Source organism: Lagenorhynchus albirostris, chromosome 6 (assembly GCF_949774975.1).
Source record: "Lagenorhynchus albirostris chromosome 6, mLagAlb1.1, whole genome shotgun sequence".
Lineage (NCBI taxonomy): Eukaryota > Metazoa > Chordata > Mammalia > Artiodactyla > Delphinidae > Lagenorhynchus > Lagenorhynchus albirostris.
In genome coordinates, this window is record NC_083100.1 from 11,567,533 (window position 1) to 11,584,508 (window position 16,976).

The 16,976-nt window shown below is 41.5% G+C and overlaps 1 protein-coding gene across 1 annotated transcript in view; it reads left to right on the forward strand.

The window, feature by feature from the left end:
• COL4A4 (collagen type IV alpha 4 chain) overlaps positions 1–16,976 on the forward strand; it is a 134,611-nt gene that overhangs the window by 21,945 nt on the left and 95,690 nt on the right. Inside the window, exon 4 of the mRNA XM_060151956.1 lies at positions 6,843–6,920. Coding sequence (XP_060007939.1) covers positions 6,843–6,920 — 78 coding nt within the window. The remainder of the gene's footprint in view (positions 1–6,842; positions 6,921–16,976) is intronic.

Sequence of the window (16,976 nt, forward strand, 5' to 3'; positions counted from 1 at the left end):
ACTTAGCAGTATTGAGCATCTTTTCATGTGCCTCTTGGCCATCTGTATGTCTTCTTTGGAGAAATGTCTATTTAGGTCTTTTGCCCGTTTTTTATTTGGTTGTTTGGCTTTTTTTTATATTAAGCTGTATGAGCTGTTTGTGTATTTTGGAAATTAATCCCTTATCAGTAGCATCATTTGCAAATATTTTCTCCCAGTCCATAAGTTGTCTTTTCATTTTGTTTATGGTTTCTTTTGCTTTGAAAAAGATTTTAAGTTTAATTAGGTCTCATTTGTTTATTTTTGTTTTTATTTCCATTACCCTAGGAGACAGATCCAAAAAAATTTTGCTGCAATTTATGTCAAAGGGTGTTTTGCCTATGTTTTCCTCCGGGAGTTTTATAGTATCCTATCTTACATTTAGGTCATTAATCCATTTTTTTTAACATCTTTATTGGAGTATAATTGCTTTACAGTGGTGTGTTAGTTTCTGCTTTACAACAAAATGAATCAGTTATATATATACATATGTTCCCATATCTCTTCCCTCTTGCGTCGCCCTCCCTCCCACCCTCCCTATCCCACCCCTCCAGGTGATCACAAAGCACCGAGCTGATCTCCCTGTGCTATGCGGCTGCTTCCCACTAGCTATCTACCTTACATTTGGTAGTGTATATATGTCCGTGCCTCTCTCTCGCTTTGTCACAGCTTACCCTTCCCCCTCCCCATATCCTCAAGTCCACTCTCTAGTAGGTCTGTGTCTTTATTCCTGTCTTACCCCTAGGTTCTTCATGACATTTTTTTTTCTTAGATTCCATATATATGTGTTAGCATATGGTATTTGTCTCTCTCTTTCTGACTTACTTAACTCTGTAAGACAGACTCTAGGTCTATCCACCTCATTACAGATAGCTCAGTTTCGTTTCTTTTTATGGCTGAGTAATATTCCATTGTATATATGTGCCACATCTTCTTTATCCATTCATCTGATGATGGACACTTAGGTTGTTTCCATCTCCAGGCTATTGTAAATAGAGCTGCAATGAGCATTTTGGTACATGACTCTTTTTGAATTATCGTTTTCTCAGGGTATATGCCCAGTAGTGGGATTGCTGGGTCATATGGTAGTTCTATTTGTAGTTTTTTAAGGAACCTCCATACTGTTCTCCACAGTGGCTGTATCAATTTACATTCCCACCAACACATTAATCCATTTTGAGTTTATCTTTGTATATGGTGTTAGCAAATGTTCTAATTTCATTCTTTTACATGTAGCTATCCAGTTTACCCAGCACCACTTATCAAAGAAACTGTCTCTTCTCTGCTGTATATTCTTGCCTCTTTTGTTGTAGAGTAATTGACCATAGTACATGGTTTTATTTCTGGACTTTCTATCCTGTTCCATTGATGTTTATGTCTGTTTTTTGTGCCAGTACCATACTGTTTTGATTACTGTAGCTTTGTAGTATAACCTTAATTCAAGGAGCGTGTTTCCTCCAGCTCCGTTCTTCTTAAGATTGTTTTGGCTATTTGGGGTCTTCTGTGTTTCCATACAAATTAAACATTTTTTTGTTCTAGTTCTGTGAAAAATGCAATTGGTAAATCGATAGCGATTCCATTGAATCTGTAGATTTCCTTGGGTAGTATAGTTATTTTGACAACATTGATTCTTTCAATCCAAATACATAGTATATCTTTCCATCTGTTTGTATCATCTTTGATTTCTTTCATCAGTGTCTTATAGTTTTCAGAGTACAGGTCTTTTGCCTCCTTACGTAGGTTTATTCATAGGTATTTTTTTTCTTTTTGATGTTATGGTAAATGGGGTTGTTTCCTTTATTTCTCTTTCTGATATTTCATTGTTAGTGTATAGGAATGCAAGAGATTTCTGTACATTAATTTTGTATCCTGCAACTTTACCAGATTCATTGATGAGCTCTAGTAGTTTTCTGGCAGCATCTTTAGGATTTACTATGTATAGTATCATGTCATCTCTGCAAACAGTGACAGTTTTACTCCTTTTCCAACTTGGATTCCTTTCATTTCTTTTTCTTCTCTGATTGCCAGGACTTTCAGAACTATGTTGAGTTAAGTGGTGAGAGTGGACATCCTTTTCTTGTTCCTGATCTTAGAGGAAATACTTTCAGGTTTTCACCATTGAGTATGATGTTAGCTGTGGGTTTGTCATATGTGACCTTTATTATGTTGAGGTATGTTCCCTCTATGCCCACTTTCTATAGAGTTTTTTTTATCATAAATGGATGTTGAATTTTATCAAAGGCTTTTTCTGCCTCTATTGAGATGATCATATGGTTTTTATTCTTCAGTTTGTAAATGTGGTATATCACATTGATTGATTTGCAGATATTGAAAAATCCTTGCATCCCTGGGATAAATCCCACTTGATCGTGGTGTATGATCCTTTTAATGTATTGTTGGAGTTGGTTTGCTGGTATTTTGTTGAGGATTTTTGCCTCTGTGTTCATCAGTGATATTGTCCTATAATTTTCTTGTTTTGTGATATCTTTGTCTGGTTTTGGTATCAGGGTGATGGTGACCTTATAGAATGAGTTCAGAAGTGTTCCTTCCTGTACAAGGTTTTGGAATAGTTTCAGAAAGTTAAGTGTCAGCTCGTCTCTAAATGTTTGGTAGAATTGGCCTGTGAAGCCATCTGGTCCTGGACTTTTGTTTGTTGGGAGTTTTTAAATCACACATGCAATTTCAGTACTTGTAATTAGTCTGTTCATATTTTCTATTTCTTCCTGGTTCAGTCTTGGCAGATTGTACTTTTCTAAGAATTTGTTCATTTCTTATAGATTGTCCATTTTATTGGCATAGAGTTGCTTGTAGTAGTCTCTTATGATCCTTTGTATTTCTGCAGTGTCAGTTGTAACTTCTCCTTTTTCATTTCTGATTTATTGATTTGATCCCTCTCCTTTTTTTCTTGATGAGTCTGGCTAAAGGTTTATCAATTTTGTTTACCTTTACAGAGAGTGAGCTTTTAGTTTCATTGATCTTTTCTCTTGTGTTCTAGTCTCTATTTCATTTATTTCTGCTCTGATCTTTATGATTTATTTCCTTCCTTTATGATGAAAACCTTTGGGTTTTGTTCATTCTTCTTTCTTTATTACACTTTTAAACAATTCACTCTCTGAGATTATTCTCTCATCTGTAAAAATGAAGTGTTGGATTAGATGAACTCTAAGGTTTCTTTTATATTCTACAGTTAAGACTGATTACCAAATTGCATAGGTATTAGAGATTTTTTTTTGTTTTATAATATAACCCTTTCTTCAAAACTTTTTTCAGAGTGGGCAGGAAGCAGCCAGGCCATTACAAGATTAAATCAAGAAGTATAAGATTAAATTTGAACGTTTTAATTCTGGAGAAGGATAAGCCTAGAACATTCCGTAATAAGTCCTCTTTCTTCTGCCTCCTCTCTAGAGAATCTGAGTTATTAAACCAACTTCAGACATTTCTAGGAAATCCTACTAGAGGCAGCCTTTAGTCAGGTTCATCTTGAGAAAGCCAGACTGGTTTAAGTCACGCTAGTGAACACACGTCTGTCTATCCGTCCAGTAGCTTGGATCCACCCGATCCAACTTCGGTGATTTCAAGTTATCATAGGTCTTTGCAGAGTGAATCAAAATAGAAAGTTGCCATGCATTCTCCTTTCCCTTTTAGTCAGGAGCAAAAGCACATGCATTAAAGAATAGGACGCCCTAGGTTTTTGGCTTTGCCATTGGTTCATCTCTTAACCTATTCAAGACTCAGTTTTCTCCTGTGGGAAGTGGGCATGATAAAATTTGCCCAACTTAGTTCTCAGGCATTTCAGAGAATCACCTCAAATAATGAACAGAAACATACTGAAATATTTGTGTGTGAATTCTTTTTTCTCTTATCTGACTTTTCTAAGTTTCTTTTGTATTACATTCTTTTTTTTCTATTACAAAAGTCTACAGAGCACTAAATTTTGCTTCCTTTGTTACTTATGTCTCACATAAGTGCATATAACTCCTGAACCAAAGATTACTCTATCCTGGACCTTCCTACCAAATTCTGGTATGCGAAGATTCTAGAGATTTCACGCAGAGAGTGGCTATACTGTAGGTGGGTTTTAAAGGGAGAGAAATAAATAGATGCAATCTCTATTAAAGGCAATTTGGCCTTATCTATCAGGATTTTAAATGCACATGCCTGTTGACATAGCAATTTCCCTTTTTGGAATTTATCATACATATTTATTCTGACTTCTGCATAAAGGTATATGCACAAGAATATTAGTTTAAAGGTAGTGTTTGATAGCAAAAAAGGGAGATAATGAAATGACCATCAATAAGGACTGATTAAATAGTACTTTGTTTGGTGGATAGACATATGTATTAATTCAGAATGATTAAGTGAGAAAAGCAAGGTACAAAGAAATATACCATTTGGGTAAAAATAAAACAAGGACAAAAATCACCAAAAGTGTGTGTGTGTGTGTGTGTGATCATTGTGTAAATATGCTCATAAATGCCCAGACACGGGTTTGAAGAGAGCGATTACCTTTAGGGGAGGGAACCGGGGGCCAGAGTTGGAAGATAAAATATCTTTTTTCCATTACACTATTTTGTACTGTTTGAATTATCATGTGCATATGTTATTTGTTTTGCCAAAAAAACCCAATAAAAGTAAAAAATGCAAGACTGATTACTAATCTGGAAGTTAGTAAAATATTTTCTTTAACTTTCTATGCAACAAATATTTGTTTAAAAATATCTGAGATAAAATAGATAGTGACTTTTCTTCTCTTTGAAGAAGAATGACACTGGTTTTTGAGAATGCCACTGTATTCCCAGTGAATGTGGTTTATATTTTGGATGTTGACTTGTCTGAGATATTGTCTTGATCTCTTTTTAATGGGATTATACAATCTGTTTCTGAGGTGCAGTTTCTTCCTCTATAAATGCCCCCCCCCTTTAAAGTGATGTTTTTGGGGATATGTCTGATGTAGAAGAACTTTGTAGGGACTGAAATCACCTCGCTTTTTTCTTTTATTGGTCCAAGTCAAAGCTTTACATGTGTTCCTTTATTAGAATTCTGCTAATCTACTTTAAACTGATTCTTGTCTGAAATTTAATTTTGCTACAAACATCTCAATGATGCTTGGCACAATTAAGTTAAAAAAAAAACAAACTTGCCTTTATTTTCAAGCCATCTAATCAACCGACCTTCTTTTTTTCTCTGGTTATTTTGATATTTCACTGAACACATAGTAATGAATCCCAACCTTAAATGAACCCAAGTGTTCAGCCTAGTTATTTTAAGTGCTTTCATGCTGTCCTGACCTGGCCCTGAGCATTTAAAAAATTATTTTTACCTAATCAGGGTTTTGAACTTATTGTTTCTGCATTTATAGATAACAGGGTTCCTCAAAATTCGAGAGGCATATGTTTCTGAAACTTCAAATACATTTTTTTAAACTTAAATTATCTACTTGCTTGGCTCTTGTCAAGGTTCGCATTTTTATATACTTTTAATGACCCATAAGCATTATGTTTATAAAGATGTCCGTTTTATTAATGCTTAAGTTAAAGGCTTTTTATTGTGTCTGCACATACTTTTCAAGAAAAAAGAGGTCTTAATTGTATGATTGAAAAGAAAAAGGAATGCTGCTCAGATTCCTTTCCCTCCCATCACATATACATTCGTATGTATACATTTGTGTATTTCATGTGTACATATGTATATTCATGTATATTTATGTACATAAGTATGTTTGTATAGTTATGTATATATATCTTCTGTCAGAACTGTACATATTGGTTCAGTTGCTTTATGTTTCCCCGTTATATGTTGGTCTAAAGGCTAAAGTCTACAGTGTCGTTAGTTTTAAGAGATCTATCGGTTATAGAAGCGTGTGGTCCTGTCCACACCTTCGACTCCTGGCACCGAGAGCTGCTTTACCACATCCTCCCTCTCAACATGCACCCCTGTCTGTGAACAAATGCTCAGTGCATTTTCACTGCAGGTGCACGATGCTGGCTGTCGTTGAGGATCTACTTATGGAAACAGTTCCTCTGGGACTACTGTATTGAAGTGACTGATAACTCACCATATACATAGAATTTGTGAGAAAAAGGGGCTGATTCTTCCCACGGGGCGTGCGTGCGTTGTGCGTGTGTGTGTGTTAAAGTTAAGACGAGATGCGACTGTGGGGTCATTCTCTAAAGAGAGTTGAAGAAAAGCTAGCTAAAAGTGGGGAAAGTGCTCAAATTATTCAAGTCCAAGAGCTTTCTGGTTGAGACACACATTAGAGGGAGCCATCTTGGAGCAAATTGTAGGAAGACTAATTTTAATCCGAGTCCAAGGCTATGACTGCAGTTATGACCCAGGAGGGCCTCCCTGTGGGACACATACCCTAGCTGATCTTGGAGATAAAGTAAGAGGGTCTTATTGAAAAAAAGCCAAGCTTATAATTTAAACTTGACACCACTGTGGTGTCTAGTTGTGTACACAACTGCATAGTTAACATTCTAAGATTGTTCACAACTTGGTAAACGAAATCTTACCGAGAGAGAGATTGCAGAAGATTCTGATTAAAGCAGAGTAGCTTCAGAGGGAGTTTTTTTTTTTAATCCTGGCTCACATAAACTTTTATCCTGCTCACATAACCATCAACTCTTTTATTATCAAGCCACAATGTAAGTTTTTTGCCTTTTTATATATCAATATTAGCCTTTTCACAGTTTCAGAGGTAAAATTATACTGTGACATTCTCATGAGTTAGATAAACCAACAGTGCTGGTTATAAGGTATTTACCATGTACCCATCGAGGTGATGAATACTGGTAAACTAAAGCAGATTCTTCACTTTCTAGGGTGGAAAGAAGTTTATTGGTCCCTGCGGGGGAAGAGATTGCTCTCTTTGCCAGTGCTTTCCTGAAAAGGGGTCTCGGGTAAGTGATGTAAAAATCAGCATGGGAAATGGGAGCGGGAAACGGGAAATTACTAATCAAAGGGCATAAAGCTTCAGTTACGCAAGATGAGTAAGTTCTAGAACTCTTCCGTCCAACGTTCTACCCACTCTCAGCAATAATGTTTTGTTCCCTTAAAATTTTGTAGAATCACCTTGTACAGAAAGGATCCTGGTGCGAATGGTCCATGCCGGGTCGCCATTATTGATATTCCTGTTGTATATCAACATTTTAAAGGCTCTGTCTGAGAAATTCTGCAGTGAGTTAAAAAAAAAAAAAAAACCTACTTAACTTTGTTTAAAGTAGTGTTTCCAGACATTTGACCACATGACTCTTTTTTGGACAGCACCTATTAAAATCCCGTGGAATAGTGTTCTGTAATCGAAGTGAGAGCTGCATTTATCATGTGCTTCTTATGTGCCAGGCACTGTCCTATGTGCTCAAAATGCTTTAGCTCACTGATCCCACACAACAACTCTCTTCCCATCTTATGGGACCATCTTTGCAGTGTCGAAGACTTCAGCACAGAGCAGTTAAGTCCACCCAGGACGGTGCTCTTGATGACTACACCCGATTCTCTGCCCTGAGATGCACAGTAACCCTGACAGTATATAGGGTCTCTTACACATTTATTTATGAACCTCTCTCGTATATTCTGACAGCAGCAATTGGCAGGCACTAACTCATCTGTGCTGGAGTATTAGATCAAACCATCCTTTTGATTAAAAATACTCCCACAATCTTCCAAGAAAAGAGTATGTTTCAGAAGTTTGGGACAGTTTTTGAGTCAGATCAGTGATCGTTTTGAAACATGTCCAGATCGATCCCACAGGGCTGTGTGTGACACTCAAAAAACACAAATCAGTCAAGATGAGTCAACAAGGAGGTGAAATGTTACCTTTCTGAGAGAAAGGACCATTTTTTCTCCCACAGCATTGCTTTATCGTCACACAAGTTGTGTGACACATGTGCAGGTCCTTCGTTGTGTTCTTGCTGTAAGCAGCTACCTTGTTGAGCTGAAGTTATGGCAGATCGCTTTCTACTTAAACGGATTTGTTTCTTCTTCAATAAAATTTTGGTGATCAGAATTTATCTTGAGCTTTTCCCAGCCATTTTCATGATACAATTTAAAAACTGCATTTCCAGGAAACAAAGTTAGGGCCCTAAAAAAGAGCAGAAGTGCTTTAGCTTTTTTCATGTCAATGGACACAATACTCAGGAAAAAAGCCTGGCGTTTGTGTGAGGTTGTCCCTATAAACGTGCCAAGATTTTAAGACCCTTTGAGCTTGAGGCCCAAGAAAAATGTAGTGATCAGCTCCGTGGCAGGAATGGGATGGGGACACCACAAAACAAAGGGGGACAGTTGTTTTGATGAAGCCGGCTAGGTGTGGGCCTCTGATTTAATGATGTCGAGACTTTTTTTTTTTGCTGTCACAGCTGGATGGAGGGGGGTGCTACTGGTTCTAGTGAGTCACAGACCATGGATACTCTTCAATATCTACAGTGCACAGGACGGCCCCACATGAAAGAACTGAAAGAACTAGCCATCCTCAAACGCCAGTAGTGCCGAGGTTGAGAAACCCTGCTTTAATCCTACAGCAACTCTGCGAGGCCAGTAGGATTATTACCAATATTTCCATTCGTCAGTACAAGGAATCTGGATTTACAAGAATTTTAAATAACTTGCTAGTATGTGGAAGAGGCAGGAACCACCTCCTGGTATTTGGTCTCAGCCCCTGAGTTTGCCCCGTGATCAATGAGAAGAGGATTACACTCAGGTTCAAACACCAGTTTTAGCCCTAACTTTTGGGAGCCCTAGTGGCGGCTTGAATCTGCCCAAGCCTGGCAGTTTCCTCTGCCCAGTTTTCTCATATTTACCTGCCTGGTGCTTTGTCTTCTGTGTCCTTGGGCCCTAAAACCATGGTAAGCATTTGCACGTGTAGAGGATGCTCTGTCTCTCCCATCACACAGTCTTCAGCGCCGTGGGTCAGGAGGGCTCACGGGGGTGGGCTGCGCCCCGCCCTGCTGTCTGCGTCCCTGCTTCTGGGTGGTCAGGGGGAGCTGTGTGCGGAGCACCGCCAACCTCTGCCCTTCCTGGCACAGACGGGTCCTTTGTGACGGCACAGGTTGCTGGTGATGTTTTCCAGCTAGGAATTTGGGAACGTGGCTTGTGCATACCCGGCAGGTGGTTTGGAGGCGACCAGCCAACTCACACATCATCTCTCGAGCCGCCGTGACAGCTCGAGGTGCACTATAAAGATAGGAACGTACCGAATTCCGAGGGTTGAGGCTCTGCCCGAGGCGGCATAGCCCGTGAGTGGAACAGCCAGGCCTTCCTAAGAGGGAAATGATTCCTCTCGTATGGTTGAATGGCTGAGTGAGTGGTTTGTTCAGCCCCAAATCAAAACTGCTGTGTCTGCAGCGAGGGTTGGGTGCCAGGCTGGGTGAGGGGTTCAACTGGAGATAGAAGCTGGGGTTTGAGGGGGAGTTGGGATGCATCAAAGGGCAGGTGCCAAGGGGGGGGCTCCTTCATCTCACCGCTGTACCGCTGGAGGCTCACAGCCCAGCCTCAACACGCGTTCTCATCAGTAATCACTGTGACCTCCCGTTGGACCATCTCCTGCTGCATCAGCTGGGCCACTCACTCTCCCTTGAACATAATCTAAATATTCCCACTCCTCTACCTTTTCATTTTTTTAAAAGAATAATTATAGTAGTTTTTATTGTACTATTCATATATGCTTATTATAGACCATTTAGATAATACTGGAAAACTAGAAGGCACAAAATAAATCATCCGTGGATTCACCACCAGGAAGCAATCACTCAATATTTATTATTTATATTATTTTATGTATTATTATATATTATTTTATATATATTATATTTTATAATATATATATTTTATAAAATATAATATTTTATATTTTATTTTATATAAATATATATATAATATATATATTAATATTATATATATTATATATTATATATTAATATATTATAAATATATATTTTATTATATATATTATTTATATATATTATATTATATTTTATAAAATATATATTTTATAAAATATAAAATTTTATATTTTATTTATATTATATTTATATTATATTTTTATATTATATTTTATTATATATTATTTATATATTATTTTATATTATTATTTATTTTTGACGTACCACCTCTACCCTTTTCTGGAAAGCCTTCCCACTTCCACTCGGCCTCCATCTTGAGCCCTCCTCAAAGGAGCTCAGAAGAGACGCTGCCCCCATAAGGCCTCCTGCCTGTCCCAGCCGGTGTGGATGGGTCCCCCCGTGTGAACCTGCTTCCCTCCCGTGACACTTCTCGTACCCTGACCTGGAGCTCTGCTTGGGTTCGAGCGTGGATGTGTCTGACCCTCTGGATTAGATTGTCAGCCCATGCTCCTTAAAGGGGGCTGTGTGGACGTGTGCAAAATGCTCACGCTGGCTCCCGGCCCACCATGGATACTCTAGAAATAGAAGTTGCCTATGTCTGTTTCTCCTCCTTGAGGGAAGGGGGTCCTTTTTTGGTATTTCTTTGAGGTGATCACAGTAGATGGCACCTAACAGGTAGTTAATAAATACACATAAATCAATAACTTAAAATTCAGAGTTCAGCCTGGACAGGATTTGGGAGCCTGAGCTGGTGGCCACATGCAGCATGTATGTGTGGACACCCGCCAAGTCCGAGGGAAATGGGAACGGAATTAGTGGGAAGTCTCTCCCCTCCGCGTCTTTTATTCCCACACACAACATGTAAACCTGGTAGTAAGTGACCATCTCACAGAGTTCAGATTTTCTTGGAATTTCAGGTAGGGCCAGAAGTAAGCACTTTGAGCCACAGAAAGGAGCATGACCGTTGCTGTACTCAGACCTTTTAAAGGTTCAGTAGCATCCTGCATTCTCAGTGTGGGACACTGGGGATTACCTCTCTGGTCTTTTTGGTTTTCAGAGCCCTCACCTGGGAAATAAGGGTTTGTACTGGAGGGCTGGTCCTGTCCCTCCCAGCCCTAACACCCTGTGGTTCTGTGATGTGTGGCACGACTTTTCACATGTGACAGCGATTTAATGGCTTCCACAATACTTTGTGACTCTGCCTAACGTTTACCCAAGCATCATTATGGTCCCTCTTTAAGGATATGAATGAGGTGGACTTGGGCAAGATTTTAAATTATTCTTTGTCTGTTTCAAGGGAAGAATCTCTGTTTCTTTGATGGAGGTCTTCTTGTAGGGAAAATTACATGTCTTCATAGACTAGGATGGGACCTTTTGTAAGTTCTGCTTTAGTAACTAGTTTGATAATAAAGACACCTTCTGTACATTTTTCCAGAATAAAATATATTTGTATTGTTTTCCATTCAAGGGAGTCTAGTAACTGTTAAGTCAATAGAACTTTACAATTTGGTAGTTTTATACACAAGAAGGTCAAATGGCTTAAAACTCAAGGCCTGTCTTAGTTTTTTTCGGTTTGAAAACCAAAATCACACATCAGCAAACCAGTCTTTCCTTTGGGACTTTTAAATCACTAAAGTATATACAAGTATCTTTCCTGCAGTTTCATTCACTTGTCCCTCACACTCCTAAGAGCTTGCATTCCATTATAAGAATGGAATTTCCTTGGGTAGTTTTAACTGTTGTTAACATTTTTCATATCATTAAATTATTTGCACACAAAGTTCTAGAATTCAACCTCTTTATCACTCACACAGCTGCGTTCTCGTACACTCTCTAACTGTAGCCTGATAAATGGTTCAGAGCAATTATTTTCATGTCCCAAAGTTTGCGTAAGTCAATTATGTTACATTTTGATAGAAGCAAGTTCCAGTGACAGCGGAGAAGTTGGCACATTTGGTCTGTCACCACCCCTTCGTGTTTTGGTTTTGATTTCTTCTTCTTCTTGCTGCTTCTTTCTCCTCCAAGCGCCAACTCCCTAGCTCATTGTGTCTCTACTGGAGAATTCTCTGATAGATGCTGACACACTCAGCGGCCTTCAGGGGACAGCAGGTGACCTGAGTGAGGGGCCCTGGGAAGGGGCCTCAGCCTTGGGGACTATATGAGGAGCAGAGCAGTGCGCTTGTCATGTAAAGGCATCAGAATTCAGAATTAAACAAACAAACAAACATAGTGCCTAACAATTAAACAAATTTCCTGGTAGAATTCAACCCGCCACGTGCCAGCTTGTAACTGGTTTAGCTTGTTAAAGTGTTCTCCTTGTCATGAATGTTAAGCTTAAATTTTGAAGAATGGAGAACTTCCAGAAGTTGAAAGAATGAATCTTTTATGTCAGTGCATGAGGAAGTATTTCTGAACAGGGTATGGGAGACCCGGGGGGGTAGAGGGGGGATATATGCCTATCATTTTATATTATTTGGCCTATTAGCTGTCACTAATAGCTGATATCTATACAGAGGAATAACTCCAACTAATTAACATGGCTTTCAGCGTGCTTGGCAATCTGTCTCTTTAGATCCAGCGTTGGTGCTTGAAAAAGGAGAGAAAGCAAGCTCATATCTGCCTGCTACTTTCATTAAATAATTTGCCAGTATTATTTACCAAACAGGCCAAGTGTACAAAACCTCACTGAGGAATCCTAGTTGCAGAGGCGTCTGAAGGTAGATTTTGGCATCTCTGCCCCAGTCAGTCACCTCATTAAATGGGCAGTGATTTGCAGCCTGAACCCTTGGTCTCCTGTGTGGAGTTCAATCCCATAGCAACGATGATTGCTGAGCTCTGCGACCCAGTGTGAACCGTGGCCAGGCGGGCGCAGAGCTCAGCAAATGTGGGGCTAGGCTGAACTTGAGAGGATCAAGGTCATTACCAAAGTGGAGTCAGCCTTTGTTGTTGGTGAGAAATAAGGCGCATCTCAAAGCAGGGCGTATTCCACGCAGGAACACAGGGAGTGGTGTTTGTGATTCTGAGAATACCTCTCTAGTGCAAAGGCAGCCTCCGACTAAACTAGTTGAAATGCTGAATTACAGAGTTTTAGGAAAGAAAAGTGTACTTCTCCTTTCAAATACCATTTTCAATAAGTTGCCAGGAAATCCACAGGGAAACATATGTCTCCAGGGTGCTCATTTGCCACTCCTCTGTCATACATACATGAACTTGCAGTTCACTCAGCAAATAAACATTCATTCCTTCCGTTCATTCAGCAAACAGCCGTTGAGCGTTCCCTGTGTGCCAGGCATCTGACGAGGCTGTGAGGCCTCGGGGATAAAGAGCACAGTCCCTGTGGCCTGGAGCTCGGGTTCACCTCCCAGCCGTTATTTCTGGGTGCCTGATGAGTGCCAGGCGTGGGGCGGTCTAGGTGCCTGGGATGCATCAGGGAAGAGGACAGACGAAGATCCTTGTGCCCTCCCCAGGTGGATATTTGGTGCCCTACCTTGATTTTGCACTGGAGCCTGTGTGTGTGGTAGACAGTGCCGGGGAAGCTTGGACCTGGTGGAACCGGCGGTCAACTAGCAGTGGCCTGGTGGAAGCATGATGTGTTCATTCCTAGGGCTGCTGTAATAATGACCACATATCTGGTGGCTTTAGACACAGACATTTATTTTCTCACAAGTTCTAGAGGCCAGAAGTGCACCAGCAGGGTGTCGCCGTTGCCATACGCTCTCCATAGGCAATAGGGGAGACCCCCATTCCCTGCCTCTTCCAGCCTCTGGTGCTGCCGGCATTCCTTGGCTTGTGGCTGCATCACTCTCATCTCTGCTTCCATCTTCACATCAGCTTCTCCTCCGTGTGTCTGTTTCAGATCTTCCTCCGTGTCCCTCCATGTCTTATAAGGATACATATAATGGCATTTATACCTAGATAACGCAGGACAAAATCCTCATCTCAAAATCCTTAACTTTACCACATTGTTTGCCACCTAAGGTGATACGCACGGGTTCTGGGGTTAGGGCGTGGACATATCTTTTTGTGGCCACCCTCCAAACCACTGCAAGTGTTTGGGCAGAGAGAACAGCCCCTACTGAGGCCCCGAATTGAGAAGGAGATGGGGTGGTATGTTTGGTGGACCAAAAGGTGACCGGAAAGGTTGGATCCTGCAGGTGAGGGAGCAAGTGGTAAGGGATGCAGTTGAAAAAGCAGAGACACAGTTTGTCCTGAAGAATAAGCAGAGGATTCGAAAGACTTTAGGAAGAGTAGAAACAGGTTGAATTTGCGTTATAAGAAGATCGTTCTGGCAGCTCTTTGGAGAATACAGTGATGGTGGTGCGGGGTGGGAGCAACCTTAGGAAGGACGTCAGGAGGCCGCCATCGCTGCCCCGGTGGAGGTCACGGTGCCTTAGCAAGGGCGTGGGCGTGGGCGCGGCGCGGGCGTGGGCGGGGTGGGGGAGAGGATGGGTGTCGGAATGTTTGGGAGGCAGACTGGTCGGGAGAAGGAGGCTCCATGCGGGGTGGTCGGGGTTAGGGTTAGAGGCGCCCAGGACGCCCAGGGGCGTGAGAGCAGCTGTGTGGGTGGCGGCCGGTGGCCGAGGAGCACGTTTTGGGGGATGATCCTGAGTCCAGCTTTGCATGTGGACATGTGGCCGGGGCTCCTGAAGGGCGTCCGGGTGAGCGAGGGAAATAGAGGGGGTGCTCAGAGTTGGATGTCATTAACCCCATAGAGATGGACAAGTTTGCCCAAGAGAAAGCGAGAAGAGGTCAGGGCGGCCCAGTGGAGTTGCAGGGGCAATCCCACCCAGCCCGCCTGCCCCCAGAGGAAGGGCAGCCAGCGCGGGAGACACAGGCAGGAGAAAAACATGGCCAGGGCCAGGGGCAGGGACACCAGGAGAGCAGAGCAAGGAAGAGGGAGGGAGAGACGCCTGGGTTCATGCTTCTCAGACGCCGACCAGGAGCTCTCGGTGCTGCCTGTTCCGTTCCCACAGCAGGTGTGCGATGCTGGGCTGATGTTACGCCGTTTCTAAAAATGGGAAAACCACTCTTCCATGACCTGGCTCAAGGGGTGACCTTATTTTTTTTTATTGAAATATGGTTGATTTACAATGTTTCAGGTGTACAGCAAAGTGATTCAGTTTTATACACACACACACACACGTATTCTTTTTAAGATTATCTTCCATTTTAGACTATCACAAGATATTGAATATAGTTCCCTGTGCTATACAGTAGGTGGGGGACCTTATTTATTGTTCGGTGGCAAAGCCCTGTCTTCTAGTTCTCAGTGCAGTGTTTTTTTCCCACTGCACCAAGCTGCCTCTTAAGAAAACAGCTGATCTTTTTCTTACATTTTGTATCTGTGTCATAGGAGATGATGGATGTTCACTCCACTTACTGTGATTCATTATGCTGTACATCTTTTTTATCTTTTTTGTTTGTTTTTTTGGTGCACCGTGCAGCTTGCAGGACCTTAGTTCCCCGACCAGGGATCGAGCCTGGGACTCAGGAATTCCCACTGTTTTACTGAGATATAATTGATACACCACTGTGTAAGTTTAAGATGTACAGCATAGGGAATTCCCTGGTGATCCAGTGGTTAGGGCTCCACGCTTTCACTTCTGAGGGCCGGTTCAATCCCTGGTCAGGGAATTAAAATCCCACAAGCCGTGTGGCACGGCCAAAAAGAACCTGGAAGAAAAGAAAGATACAGAAAATATAGCTTATTAATCGAATAAAAAGACATTAATAAGTGAGTTTTACCTGACTGGTTTGGAAGACCACCTTATTTTCCTGCTTATGTTTATGAAAAAAAATAGTATTCACTTTACATCCATTAAAAAAAAAGAACACAGCTGAAGATCCTGAGTCAGCGTTACTACAGGCTAAACTGACAAATTTATGCCCTCATTGAGTGAGGTGAACTTAAGGTACAAGAAAATACTCTGCCATTGCAGTCCGGTCTCCTTGGATTGTCTACTCTTTGAGTTAAACCTTTTTGTTATTTATTTTATGATCCTTCTAGATCTCCAGCAGTCCTTACATCTGTGATACAGGAGGACCCTGGAGGCACCAGCTCTTTAGCTGCGCATTGATTTCCGTTTGAGGGTTTAAGTGATGTTATAGTGCCACCTAGGGGCTTAATGGTTGAATTACAGTCAAGTGTTAAAAAGGCAGAGGGGTGCTGCCGAAGGCTTCTTTGTTGATTTTTTTTTTTTTTTTTTTGCGGTACGCGGGCCTCTCACTGTTGTGGCCTCTCCCATTGCGGAGGCTCCGGACGCGCAGGCTCAGCGGCCACGGCTCACAGGCCCAGCCGCTCTGCGGCATGTGGGATCTTCGCGGACCGGGGCACGAACCCGTGTCCCCTGCATCGGCAGGCGGACTCTCAACCACTGCACCACCAGGGAAGCCCTCTTTGTTGATTTTAATAATAAAAGGCCATGAGTATATGTTTAGAATTTATACTGTGTAAGGCAGTAGCCAAGGTGCTGAGGTGGTAATAAAAATTTACACAGATTCCTGGTCTCAAAAATCTTACTGGACGACATCACCCCAAGCAGATATTAAAGTAACGTGCACAAAACAATAATGGAAAATAGGTGCTGAGCCTATTTAGGTAATTATGTTAATTGTTTGAGGGTGGACATGAGAGTTTGTACCAGAGTGAGATTAATAAGGAGTGGGGTGAAAAGGGAAGCATGTATGACTCTGCTTCCCCCAGGTGGCAGCCAAGTGCCCTTGGGTCACTTGCTTCATCTCTCTGAGGCTCAACTTCCTCATTTCAGAATGAAAAAGTAGATACAGGATGACTTTTTGCTTTAAGGATGTAAGGATTCCATGAGAAGAATGCATAGTGCTGTGTCAGTGCCCAGAATGGAGTAAGTGCTCAGTGAAGGGTACGCTAACATCGTCATCATCATTTTCATCATTGCTGTCATCATAGTTTTGGTTGGAGGAAGGTTGAATTTGAGCTACCAAAGGCTGCTATTGCCTCAGGCAAACAGAAGGCGCAAGTGTAATTGGAGCAGAGGGTATAGGTGTGGACACACAGGGACTAGGGTTGGCTGGGGTGGAGGAAGGTAGACTGTGCTCATTGCAGGTGTTGATGGAAGCAATAACACAGCAAAGGGAAGACTG